Source organism: Lissotriton helveticus, chromosome 7 (genome assembly GCF_964261635.1).
Source record: "Lissotriton helveticus chromosome 7, aLisHel1.1, whole genome shotgun sequence".
Classification (NCBI taxonomy): domain Eukaryota; kingdom Metazoa; phylum Chordata; class Amphibia; order Caudata; family Salamandridae; genus Lissotriton; species Lissotriton helveticus.
In genome coordinates this window covers 1,085,532,623-1,085,545,818 of record NC_136068.1, presented here as the reverse complement: position 1 = coordinate 1,085,545,818, position 13,196 = coordinate 1,085,532,623, and the positions used below count along the sequence as shown (strand labels likewise).

The following is a 13,196-nucleotide window of genomic DNA, read 5'->3' as shown; positions in this document are numbered from 1 at the left end:
TTACCGAAATAGGCCTGAAAAACTGTACTCCTGGTAAACTTTTGCAATTTACATTTTCGCATGAGCAATATGTATTTATTCAAGCAAAAATGTGTTGACCAATTGCAAATTCACTTTCCCTACTCCCCTTTTATTCTGCATTGTGTAAACCGTTTTACCCCTGTCCTCCTTGCAGGGAGTATTTTTCCAAACTTTCCCAATGTGGCAAGAGAAGAGTTGATGAATACCCCTAAGCATGTACGTCTGTGGGCGATTAGACACGCAGGGCATTTTAACTCTGAAAACAGCCGCTTCCCCCATATTTTCAAACAAACAGTGTGTGCTTATTTGCAGAAAGATGGCAAAATCACAGCCCTGCAAAAATGTTAACTCAAAATGTAAGCTGTGTCATAGATGAGAGGCTTTGATCAGATCGGTCTAGTGCTTAATTTGTAAAATATTAAGTCCAAGTGCTCAAATGTTTTGTAGGAAGTCATACACACTCCCAGTCAGCTTCACCCACTTCCTCCACTGGCTTCACCCACTTATTCCATTGGCTCTACCCCACCCTTAACTGGCACTGCTGAAAGTTAGATGTAATACCACCGTCCATATCAAGAGCAACACACTCCAGGAGGTGTTTGCACACAGTTGAACACCAGCGGACTCAGCAGCAGGGAATGAGCTATCCCATATTTGCAGATTGAACCAAACAAACTAGTAAGGCTAGTCACCAGAAACACAGGCTACACATTAAGTCCTAGCAAGAGCTTGTTGAAGACCTCGCCAATGGGGTCTCAGCGGGAGATGTGGGGCATTCACTTTGCTGCCAGCTGCATCCCACCTACTGCATAATGATGTGACTGTACAAATAGCTTAAATTGCTAAATGTGTTCCAGTAATTTCCTCCCTTTCCCAGCCCGCCTGTTCTCTTTTTCGAGACTTTCACTGGACCTCCATTACAGTTTGTGTAGTGTCTGGATCGCTATGTCCACAACAGATGGAGTAAGTACTTGCCACCCCAATGTTCCCATTTGCGGCGCCCTCTGTTTTTTATTCCTCATCCTTCTGTTTTTGCGGATGATAAATACTGGGTTGAGTAAGCACTCTGTCTCAAGAAGCCTCGTTGCCACGGCATGTGCAATCAGGCTTAGGGACCCAGACACAGACATTGGGGGTACCATGAGCGGGCCAAGCCACGTGGGTTGTTACCACTGTATAATAGGTTCCTCCCTCCCCACGTCCCCTCATATGCTTCAAAGCCTCTTCCTCTCTATCATAAACAAGCTCAAGGATCGGGTGTTTTCTAGGTCCCGGTATACCTGCCCCCTCCGTCTGTCCATCTAGCAGCAGCAGCCTCTCCTTGCGCCCCGTGGAGGACTCAGAACTCAATTATGCACTCATAGGCGCATTACATTACTCACACCAGACCCAAGAATTTAACCCACCATTAATCCTAATATAAAGTCAAAGCTCTGCAGAGGTTCGAGCTCCCAGTGGCTTCTTCTGGTGGGCTGCATACCTGGGCCCAGTATCTCCTGAGAACAGCAGCAGCTCCACAACATGCATCTGCCCTACACCCTGGGCGTGCTGTGCCCGAAGATGATATATTCTCCATAGCTCATGCCGGGTGAGATAGGCTCAATGGAGTACATTAAATTGCACCAGTTTAACTTGATACCACAGGGGTGTGGGATAATATTAGTGTCCAGCTCGTGTCACTTATTTCCTTATTCAAGTCATAAGACAGTTTTTCCTCTGCCAGGTATGAAATCTTTGGTTGCTGTATAGGTTGGTGGTTGCTAGCCATCGTTACTATATTCTGCAGGCCTGTGCGGGGCTGCGGGACTTGAATTCTTTAAGTGACTCCACATGCAACATGCAATGTGGCGAACATGATTTGGCTTTCCATTACTTGCTTCACAGTTCACACACTACTGCTAGCATTATGTTACAAAGGCATACTTACTGGGACTACTTTTAAGTTTTAATTAATCTGAAGCCTGCTTGCTTCTTCTGTCATCGGTTGATTAGCACTGCAGCTGCGCAGTATGCTGGGGCTGGTCAAAACACTGATCACTGGTCCGACTCGGGAGTCAGGCCACACACCTGATGATTTGCCTAGGAAGGACGGGGTCGGCCTAATAATATATCTTGCAAGTGGTCATTGGTAGCGCACTAGCGCTACTAGGATTCACTGGAGTGACCTGTTACTTACACCGATGCAGGGACACAGGCAGTTTCTGGCAGTGTGTGCGCGCCTCATAATAAGGGAGGCGGCTGCGGCATCCATTAAATATTTTACGCAAACAGTTACGTACAATATCAGCTCTTCATCAGGGAGACCCGCATGAACTTAGTGAGCAGTCAGCAGCCAATATCACTTGTAGACCCGGCCTTGACAAGTAAGTGCCGGTGCTAAGCATCAGAAACCGCAGGCACAAATCAAGAACTGGGTCGGACTTGCTGCCTTGGCCACCTCAATGCATGGCACCAAAAGGGACACGAATTATTATTATTATTATTATTTTTAAACAGGCCAGCTAGACTTTTGAAGCATCCTGTCACTTGGACAAGTAGGTATTTTATTAAATTCCGCACACCTGCCTATCCTATCGGGTGTCCTCAGTCATATCATTATCTTTACACAAGACAACGTCGCTCTGTGTTGCAGTTTCTACCTACAGAAAGCAGGCATGCCAGTCTTGTGGTTACTGGCTCAAGGCTGGGCTACTGCAATAGGTTTTACTAGAACATATAAACAACATTGATTTATTTGGATGTACTGCAGTCGAGACAGCAAACAGCTCAGCTGGTTGCAGGTACACCCAGTTTTAGGTATGCTAGACCTATTGTAAACAATATCCAATTTTGCAACATATCATCTTCAAGATGCTGAGTATTGTTCCTCACTTCCTATACAGCAAGACTCTACAATTCACCTTACTCATTTGGAATTCCGTGCCTCAGATTGTCCAACTAATTTCAAAACACCACTCACTTACGAAAGTCCGCAAAATCTGGCTTTTCACATAATCTTTTTCACCTCCGGAGGCTTACTTCAGGAGGCAAGAGACCTTCAGGTGGTAGTGCGGTCAATAATTAAAGATAAATATAAATTAGTCTGAGAAGCTAACAAACGGCAGGCACAGTTTGCTACACAAGCACCTCTATGGAGGAGAAAATCGGGAAAACTTCTTCGATTGTCCTTTAGCTTATGACTGGACAGATGTGCATTTCAATGCAAGTTCACATATTGCCCATGAACTAGAGGAAATCTCATTTTTCACAAACATTACAGCAGAAATCTCACCTGCAGCCAGTCCAAGTTCCAGTGGGGACTTGCATTGCGGCTCACAGAATTACAAAGCAAAAGGAAACGTGACCAGAGCAATATCAGAAAAATCTATGATTTAATCACCGGAAATATAGACTGCCCACCTCTCTTCTGTGGTGCACATAAGTAAGTGCCTGGGCTTTAAGAAGGATACGCAATTTGCGTATATGGAACAGTTAACTACTATTGTGATCACAAGCCTAAATTCTGCACTCTATTATTTCTTGAGTCAACAGTAATAACCAGGTATTGCCTTGAACAAATGTCAAGCTCTAACAGCGGTCAAATCATGTTTGGATGGAAGCCATTGTGGAAAAACCTCTTCAATCTCGGTGGCCACTCACGAGATTGACGCGCCTTGGCACCTCAAATCCACCTCCATGGCCCATCTAACCTGCCTACCCCCACCAATCCACCCCCAAACCCTTTGCTTGGGAAGGCCTACAAAATTAGTCACACGAAAACCCCATTCACCTATAGAGCGCAAACAACTACTTGCCAAAAAATACATTGATCAGCAATAGATTACCAATTGATGTGTTCTGTTAAAGTTTGCATTCAGAGGCAAACACAATACAACTGCCCAGAAAAAAATATTAACTAAAGATTTTACTGCACTGTGTTGCTGGGAGGATGCACAGTTCTACGAGCACGAACTCAGGAATGGCAATGTGGTGGAGGAAATGAACAAAAGAGGTGAAAAGCGTGAAGAGGAGCTGGAGAGGGGGCAACCTCTTAAAATAAAGAGGGAAACAAAAAATAAATACACAAATATACTAGGACAGGACTGTTGGACAGTATAGTTGTTCTACTGACCGTTCAACACTGTACACATTGTTTTCACACAGATCTACGGAAACCACACCAATATGTAATGGTGAGAGCTACTATTTTTCATGTCAATGGCCACTCAAGTTGGTCTCACCCCGGAAAAAATGGAACGGCCCCACTACTCATGTCAGTGGAACTACCTGGCCAACTCTCAATTGTGGAATAAAAGAAGGCAGGGGGAAGGAGCTCCGTTCCAGCGGGATAGCATGCCAGGCATGAAGCAGAGTGAGGAAACAGTAGGAGCTTAACAAAGGTTAAAAGGTGTTTCTACTTTACCAAAATATTAGTAAACGAGCTAAGTCAATGTGTTCTACGAGTTGGGGACAAGACCTTGAACTCCGGTTAATCATTATATTCTGGCCCAGTTTTACGACTCTATCTTTACCAATTCAATCTCCCTGCATTTGGGTTAAAGGATCAGAAAAAAAAGTACCACAATATTAATAGCGGGGAAAAATTATTAACAGTTGCCTTCGAAGATAGGTTTTTACTTATATTGTGTTCACAAGTTGAAATAAGAGCTCCCAACTTCTGCCAGAGTCTGATGGTAATTTGGTTACATGCTAGGTTAAGAGTAAAATCACAGTTTGTAAGCAGGAGAGGAAAACCCATTTCAGAACAAGTAGGGGCCCACATTTCAGAGATAGAAGGGGAAGGAAGGAGAACAACACACAATCAAGAAACATATACTTTAAAAGCTTGGTAGATCTGCTGCTTAAAAATATGGATGCCTTGAATCAGAAATATTGCTTATTCTTCCGATATTGCTTACATTTAGAGATCACTCCAATCGTAAGGAAAACAGCTTAATATTCAACACCACACACGAGATAAGGATCTTTAAATTGCATCAAGGACGCAGAGAAACTAGTCTTCAGAAATTAATTTTCAAAACGAAAAACCATTTTCCATACAAGTTTTGAACAAATGGACAATGATAAAGTATTTTGGAAAGATTACTGAAAAGTAAAACAGGCCAGAATGTGGTTGATCTTCATTAGAGAGTATGGTTATGACATTAGGGAGGGGGTGAGCAATTATTCAAGGTCTAAAAGACACGGACAACCCATTGTAATGAGAACAATGCAACAACATAGTATACACTGGAATACAGTTAAGAGTTCTGAGCCGCTCAGTCAGACAAACACTTTGGTATCTCATGAAACCGCAAACTATACTTCGCACAGCAGACCTTTTCTCAATGCGTGGGTGGATATTTTGAAAACCTCACGTGTGTCTGGAAACAACAACTGTATTGCCATTGAGTGACACTGAACCAGGTGAGCATTACTTTTAATAGGTGAATTCTGCCGCAATGCTTTACTCAAACGAGGAACAGATTTTGAGGGGCCATTTGAACAGACTGGCACACTCCACTGTGGTCATAGTTCATCCACCAACTTTAGAGCATTTGAGACTCAAAATGCATAAAGTAATGCACCTTCAGAAGCAGGTCTGCACATTTCAAATATTAAAAACGAATTTAACGCCTATGTGCCAATTTCTTGTAAGTATTACAAGATATGGCAGACCTGCCTTCTTATACAGTGCCCTCTCCGCATATGATGAACAGTGGGGAGATTGATCTTTACTTGAGTTTCTGCGTGTCTAGATTTCTGAGGGCTTACGGAGCGATTAGGTAATTGTGCTGCACATACCCACAGGCAACCGCGGGCACCTTAAAGGGAGCAAGACCTATGGCCACTAGGGAACTCAGCTCTGGTTCACATCTTGAAAAACTCTTACTTGGTGGGGAAGCCACAACCATACCTCCTGGAATCCATAAATGCACAAACACGTAGGAAGATTTGTCCATGCAACTTTTAGCGCTATAAGAGACTTCAACTCAGCCTGGGTCGGCCAATGTGGAAAGGGGGAATGAAGGCTGTGCAGTCACATGTATGAATCGTGGCTGCACTTGTCATGTTGCTGCCCCAAATAAGACAACAACGGAGATTACTGCTCAAGCCAACTTTTCTCGCACACGTCACGGGTCAGGAAGAATCCTCATTATGTTTCACACATTCTTCACCATGAGACCTGGCGAGATTTGTGAAATTCATTAACAAACTTAGGTTCCAGCTTTGACTGCCAACCATAGCTATACCCTGCCCCCCAAGTGAGAGGCAGAGATTTTATGGGAGGAAAAGTCCTGAATAGGCCTTTGAGGAATTGTTTAATCAGTCTGTTAGACCAAAGAGAAGGACCTGCCGAAGACCTCCTGAAATAGGATATTGCTGCCAGGTGAACTTTAATAGAAGCGTGAGCAAGACCTGAAGTCACCAGATGGAGCAGGTAAGGCAATATTGGTTCTGGAAGAGGGTGTATTTTTGCCGACTTACACCAGGTACAGAACCTCTTCCATTTTAAGGAATATGTTTTGTTAGTACTGTCGGCTCGAGCCCGAGCCAGAACTGCACTGCAGTCCGGAGGAATGCCTAGTCCAGGGAACTCTCGAAACTCAGGAGGAATGCCTAGTCCAGGGAACTCTCGAAACTCAGGAGCCAAGCCGATAATTTGAGATGCTGGATCCGAATATTGGACTTGTTCCCTGTTCATTGTGAGGAGAGAGGGAAACGGTTTCAAACGGATCGGTGGTTCCAGGGAGAGAAGATGGAGCTCCGTGAACCAGTGTTGGCGAGGCCACGCTGGAGCTATCAAGATTAGCGTGCAGGGTTCTGCCTTCAACTTCCAGAGGACCCTGGGAATCGGTGGAAAGGCATATGCAAAGACGTTGAACCATGTGATAGAAATTGCATTCCCTAGAGATCCTCGTTGGGGATGCCAGCTTGCAAAGTTTTGGCATTTGGAGTTCTGCTTGGTAGCAAATAGGTCCAAGAGAGGAGTGCCCCATTTGGAGAATATGCAGTCGAGAGTCCGCTGGTTCAACTCCCATTCGTGACATGTGGTTTGTTGCCTGCTTAGTGAATCGGCCAGTAAGTTGTCTGTTCCTGGAACGTACTCCGCTCAAAGAGAAATGTTGTGGTGAAGTAGCCAGTTCCGGATCTTTTGAGATTTGTGAGTGACTGTGAACGAGTACCTCCCTGCTTGTTTAGCTAGTGCATTGTCGTAGTATTGTCCGTCTGGCCAAGCACTAGAGAACATTTGATCCTGGGGAGGAATGCCAGGAGAGCTCGCAACTTGAGGTTTATGTGAAGCTTCTGTTCGGAAGGAAACCACTTTCCGCTGATTCAAAGTTCTTGGAGGAAAGCTCCCCAACCCTTCAGGGATGCATTTGTCATGATCTGTGGAGAAGCTTGGAACAAGAAGGGCATGCCTTGAGAAAGATTCTGCGGGCGAGTCCACCACTCCAGAGCAGTGACCACCTGAGGGGTCACCTGAACGACATCGAAGGATCCTTCGGGTTGAATCCATTGAGCCGACAGCACTTCTTGGAGAGGGCGCATGTGGAGGCGACAGTAAGAAACTAGCAGAATACAGGACAACATCATCCAGAGAAGGGATTTGAAGAGGAGTACTGATTTTAAGTGGTTTGCCAAATTAAGTAGTTTGTGCTGCCGCTCCTGTGACGGAAAAGCTTTCTTCTAGGTTGTGTCGAGAGTAGCACCCAGAAAGGATATCTGTGAAGAAGGTTGGAGGACGGACTTGTCCTGATTGAGAGTGAGTCCCAGGCGACTGAAAAGCTGTAGACAGGCTTTGGAAGACCTGGTCGCGCCGCCTCGAGAAGGTACCTTGACGAGCCAGTCATCAAGGTAGGGAAAGACCTGATGGTGTTGTTACCTGAGGTATGCAGCCACTGGAGAAAGGCATTTTGTAAAAATGCGTGGAGCTGACTTGAGCCCTAAGGGCAGGACTCGAAATTGGTAATGCCTGCCTGCCACAACGAACCTCAGAAACATTTTGTGATTTCTGTGGATAGGGATATGGAAATAGGCATCTTGAAGATCCAAAGACACCAGGTAGTCATTGCGTTGAGAAGTTGCAGCACTTCTTGGATGGTAACCATTCAAAACAACTGTTTCATTAAGAACCTGTTGAGATTTCTCAAGTCCAGGATTGGTCTCCTTTTCTTCTCCTTTTTGCGCACCAGTAAAAAACGGGAGTAAAACCACTTCACCCGTTGATGAAGAGGGACCTTTTCTATAGCTCCCATCTGGAGCATGAGAGAAAGTTCCAGGAGTAAAAGGCGTAGATTTTTGTGAATCATAGGTCGAGGAGGGGTCTGAGGAGGAATTTGAATGAACTCCAGTGGATGCCTAAATTGTACCAGTTGAAGGACCCAACGGTCTGTTGTTATTTGTTTCCAATTGTGTAAGAAATGGGAAATTCTCCCTCCTATTTTGGAGGGTGGGGAGGAAATGGAGACCGGCGGTAGAGAAAAGTCATTGCCGCCGAGCAGCGTCCTTCTGTCGTCCTCCCTTTCCTCGAAAGGAGGTCTTCAGGTAAGAGAATTGCTGTTGTTGACGTTGTTGGTACTGTGGCCGACATTGTTGGTTGGAGGAGGAATAGGAAGACTGATAGTGTTAGTAGTCTCCTCTGGTGAAAGATTGTCCTCTACCCCTTGAGCCACGAAAAGGGGGGGGGGTTTAAATTCAAGGGTACCCAGAGCCCTAGCCGTGTCGGTATCCTTTTTATGCCCTGAAGAGCTTCATCAATATGCGTGCCAAAAAGAAGCTGACCATCGTAGGGCATGTCCAGAACTTTTGTCTGGACTTTCAGCCGGAAAGAGGTCGCCTTCAGCCAACCTAGGCGTTGTAGTAGAGCAGAGCCAGCTAGTTGGCCGAAACCAGTAGAGGCGATATCCATAGCACAATCGATAATCTCAGAAGCCGAACGTTCGCCTTCCAGCAAGATTTTCTTTGCTTCCTCCTTCGAATCGTCCGGCAAGGCCCCCCAAGTATGGAGAAATGTCCGCCCACATCTGCTTGTTATAGCGCCCTAATAACGCTAAAGAATTAGACATGCACTGTTAATGCAGACATGGATGAGAAGAGTTTCCCCAATATTGTCGAGTCATCAACCTTCCTTGTTAGGAGGAGCGGACAGCGGAACAGAAGGGTTTTTAGATTTCCGCTGAGTGATGACGGAATCAGGCTTGGGATGTCCGGTAAGGCAGGCTGGAGCAGTGTCCGGAGCCCTGTATTTTTTGTCTCGCCGAGTTAACACTGGGGGGACCGAAGATGGATTGTGCATTATTTTAACGCCCTCTTGCCAGATGTAGTATATAATGGGCACAGATCTTACAGACTTTTTAAAAGGTTCCTTAAAGTCATAAAGGAAACAATCCTGCTGGTGAGAAGGCATAGGGATCTGAAAACGTTGTGCAGCCCTTTCCAAGATATTATGAAAACCCCCGATATCCTCAGAAGGCGAATCGGCTTGAGTAGGCACTGGGGACGCTAGACACGGGATAACGTAATCATCCCACTCATTAGGAGTCGATTGGGAATCATGGAGTTCTCCTTCCTCTTGTTGTTCAACATCCGTGGAAGGTGGAGATGGTAGCGTGACAGGCACAGACTGTGGAGGTAGAGGTGGAGGCTGTGGCCTTGGTGGCGTGGAGACGTAGCAGAAGTTGGAAATCTCTGCTTGTAGTCTAAAATCAGAAATGGGAGGTCAGAAACCAAGGACGCAGGCAGACAAACCATGGTAGGTTGGGGAGGATGGCTGTCGTCAGGATAGTATGTCTGGTCTTCTGGTGCCTGTTCGTCATAGTCTGAACACTCTTGGTACTTGACATGAAGTTCAGATGGACTTGTCGCAGCTCCGAACATACTGCCATTGTCTGAATCGGTCTCCTCTTCCAAAAGGTGAGTTGTAGGTAATGGCTGGACTCTGCTAGGAGAAGTCAGGGCAGGTGTCAACGTGTGTTTAGTTATTTTAAGATGGACATACGCACTCTCCACTTTGGACTCTGGTGTCGTCGACGAACCCGCCGTCAGTGTAGGCGTCGACGGTGAAGCACCGACGGACACAATTGAAGGTAACGTCGACGGAGCTCCCATCGACTGAGCCATCTTAGACTGTGTCATCGACGGAGCCCTCATCGGCGGAGTTCTCGTGGTCGACGGAGCCCTCGTAGACTGTCGCCATCGTCTGCGAAGCCCTCGACGGGGTAGACGTCGACAGAACATTCTTCGTCAACGTGCTCGTCGGCGATCGTAGCTGGCTTGGATGTCGACAAGGTTTTCTTAATTTTTATCGCCGACGATACAGGCTTAACAGCCTTCGACAAAGTCGTCATCGACGTGTACGATGCTGAAGACGCCAAAGTCGTAGAAACAGTCGTCGACGAGGTCACTCCCACAGCTGTAGATGGGGATTTTTTCACCGTCGAAGCCACCATCGACGGAGTAGTCATCGACAAGGTGGAACTATGCTTCTTAAAGGTGTGTAGAACTTCCTGAGGAGAAACCTTTGGTGGTAAAGCCTTCAGGTGCGCCTCTGAAGACTTTTTGTGTGTCTTCGTTTGAGGGTGCTGTAACGAAGGTCCTGGAGAAGTAACTCTGGCCATTTTTTGAGAGGATCTTGAAGATTTGGAGGAGCCCTCACTCTCTTCAGAAGACAAAGCTTGGTCTTTTGTCCTTAAGTCTCTACAGCCAAATTAAAAGGTGTCCCTCCTGGTCTTTGAAGAAAAGGTATGACATACCTTACAGTCCTTTGAAGAGTGATCTGGGTAAAGGAAGTATAGGCAGTCTTTTTGTTGGTCGTCAACATGAAGCCTCTTTTTACCACAGGAAGCACACGACCTAAAATGCCTTTTTTAGGAGTATCTGCCATGAAGATATAGAGAACTTCACACAGAAGGAATGGTGGAGAAAAAATAAATAAAAAAATAAAAAAATGGAAATCCAGAAAGAAGGAAAAACTGAGCAGAGCTCAGTGGAGACTCCCTTAGCACGACGTGCGGTAGAAAATCTGAGGGACTAGAGCTCCTTCCAGGAAGGTTCCAGAGGGTGGTGATAGCTGATTGGCTCTTCTCTAGAGTTTAGTCCTTTTCACAAAAGGACATGGATATGGATATGTTAATAATGTAAGGATCTTGGCCTATTACTCTATATGTCTAATGAGACATTACTTTATTTATGAACCGGGAACTCCCATCCAGACGACGTTGAATGATCGAGGCATGTGAATCTATGAAAGATACCCTAATACTGGATAAATAAAATTGTGCCTGCGTCATTTATCTAGTGCACACATGCATGGTGACCTATGGGCGTGCATGCATGGTAACGTAGTTGTGAGCATGAGTCAGTGATTAAGTGGACATATTAGGTTGTGTCTTTTATGCCGATGCTGTAGAACCCTACAAAAAGCGTCTTACTTTAAAAAAACATTAGCAAAGTCAATAGGTTACACAAAGGCGAAATCTAATGGCTTTCCCAAGGTTTGCTTTATTGCAGTTATTATAGGGCTTTTCAGTTAATGTGTTTGCGTGTGAGGCAAATAGTCTTAAGGTACTCCAGGACAGTCAAGATTTGAGAAATGGTTCCCCCAACCCTTTTGAAGTGTAGTGATTTAGGCCACTTGACAGATTTAAGCTCTAAATTAGATGAGTGGGAATGAAAAATACAGCACTTACTAAGTTTTGCTTAATGGATCCAAGCAGATCATATAATAACTTAGCACATGTTGCAAACTTGGATGTAAAGCCAGAGGCCGGAGGGGTGCAAAAGACGTTTTCATGATCGTGCGAAGATGACTCCACAACTGACAAATTAAAAGTATTAAAACAATGAGCTCCCATGTAAGGAAACAATCATGTAGTTCAGCACTGAGACAAAAAAAAAATAGCTTCAATAATTATAAACTGTACAGAAATAGCAGGTTTACTCAAAATGGGTTGTAAATCATTCGGCAAAAAATGAATTTTGCTTTTTAAATAAATAAATGTGCAAGGAATGTGGCCCACTAACTGTAAACGAGACCGTCACTGCACTGAGGAAAACAAAAACCGAAAAGACTGAGATGGATGGCAGTTGGTCTTCAAGTCAGCTGTGCCCCTAACCCTTTGCAACCAGATAAAATAAGTGCATGCTACAAATAGCATTGTATGGAATGTCCCAAAATACAAAAAAAAAATACACACTACTTGCTAACTGAACCAAAAGCAGTAAAATGGTGGAAGCTCACTATCAAGACACAAGAGTTTTTAGGGCGTGAATTTACCTCAAAACCCTGCTAAGTATGTCAGAACTTCCTTTCATAGAACAAGTTTGAGGAGCACAAAAAAACGTTTAGGTCAAATTATTCAGTCTGAACCTCATTGTGGTTGGACTTCAGCAATGATATGAGCTAGTCCTCTTCATACTGTTGACATAAGCATTCACGTAAGGTTAGAGGGGTGTCAAATTGCCATATTTTGGGGGAACGCAAAATCTCGAATGGCCTGGTTTAATAATAGGGAAGTACTTACTTGCCAAGGCCTTCTCGTAGTTCTTCCCCATAGCAATGAAATTTCGCAGCGTAGGGTTGAACTGCTCCATTATGGTCTAAAATAAAAAAATATATATATATATTAATTAGAGAAAACAATTCAGGGAAAAGAAACTGGTATTTCAGAGAGTTGGCCCAAGACTCAAAGTAAAAGCAAACCTTAGGAGCTAAGAGGAATCGACTCCATCGTGATAAAGGGAAAGGTTTGGAAGACAAACTGGCCCACACAATGAAAACTGTAAATTGTAGCATTCGCTGTCACATTGTCTCTCAGGTCACATTGGCTATCCGTTTGATCGAGAGACAGACTATTCAGAGGCAGACTGGCTTGCAGAGAAATTCACAAGTGTCCACGGCAGACCTATATAAAAGTCCGGAGGGAAGCGGCAGTCAGATGTCTGTCAAAATAGACGTGCAACTGTCTCTGTTTAAATGCCATTGCCTTTTGAAGGGTTCAGTCCGCTTTGAAATGCCCCGAATTCCCCGTAGTCCTATCAACTTCAGGACAGAAACCGTCCTGTTTAAGAGCAGCCATTACAAAAGCACACGCACAATGCAGGAACACAAACTCTTCAAAAGCTATCACCAATGAACCTTAAAAAGCAGCAACACCAACAGAATAAATCCCTGCAATAAAACAAAGTCACAC

At 44.8% G+C, this 13,196-nt stretch overlaps 1 protein-coding gene across 8 annotated transcripts in view; it reads right to left on the bottom strand.

Annotated features, from left to right (window-relative positions):
- Positions 1-13,196, bottom strand: part of BAIAP2 (BAR/IMD domain containing adaptor protein 2) — a 494,598-nt gene that overhangs the window by 425,946 nt on the left and 55,456 nt on the right. For all 8 annotated transcript variants that reach the window (XR_013598763.1, XR_013598762.1, XM_078654131.1 and 5 more), the window contains exon 2: positions 12,528-12,603. Coding sequence is in view for 6 of the 8 variants with exons in the window: in XM_078654131.1 (XP_078510257.1) it covers positions 12,528-12,603 (76 nt within the window). In the remaining 2 variants the exon portion in view is untranslated. The remainder of the gene's footprint in view (positions 1-12,527; positions 12,604-13,196) is intronic.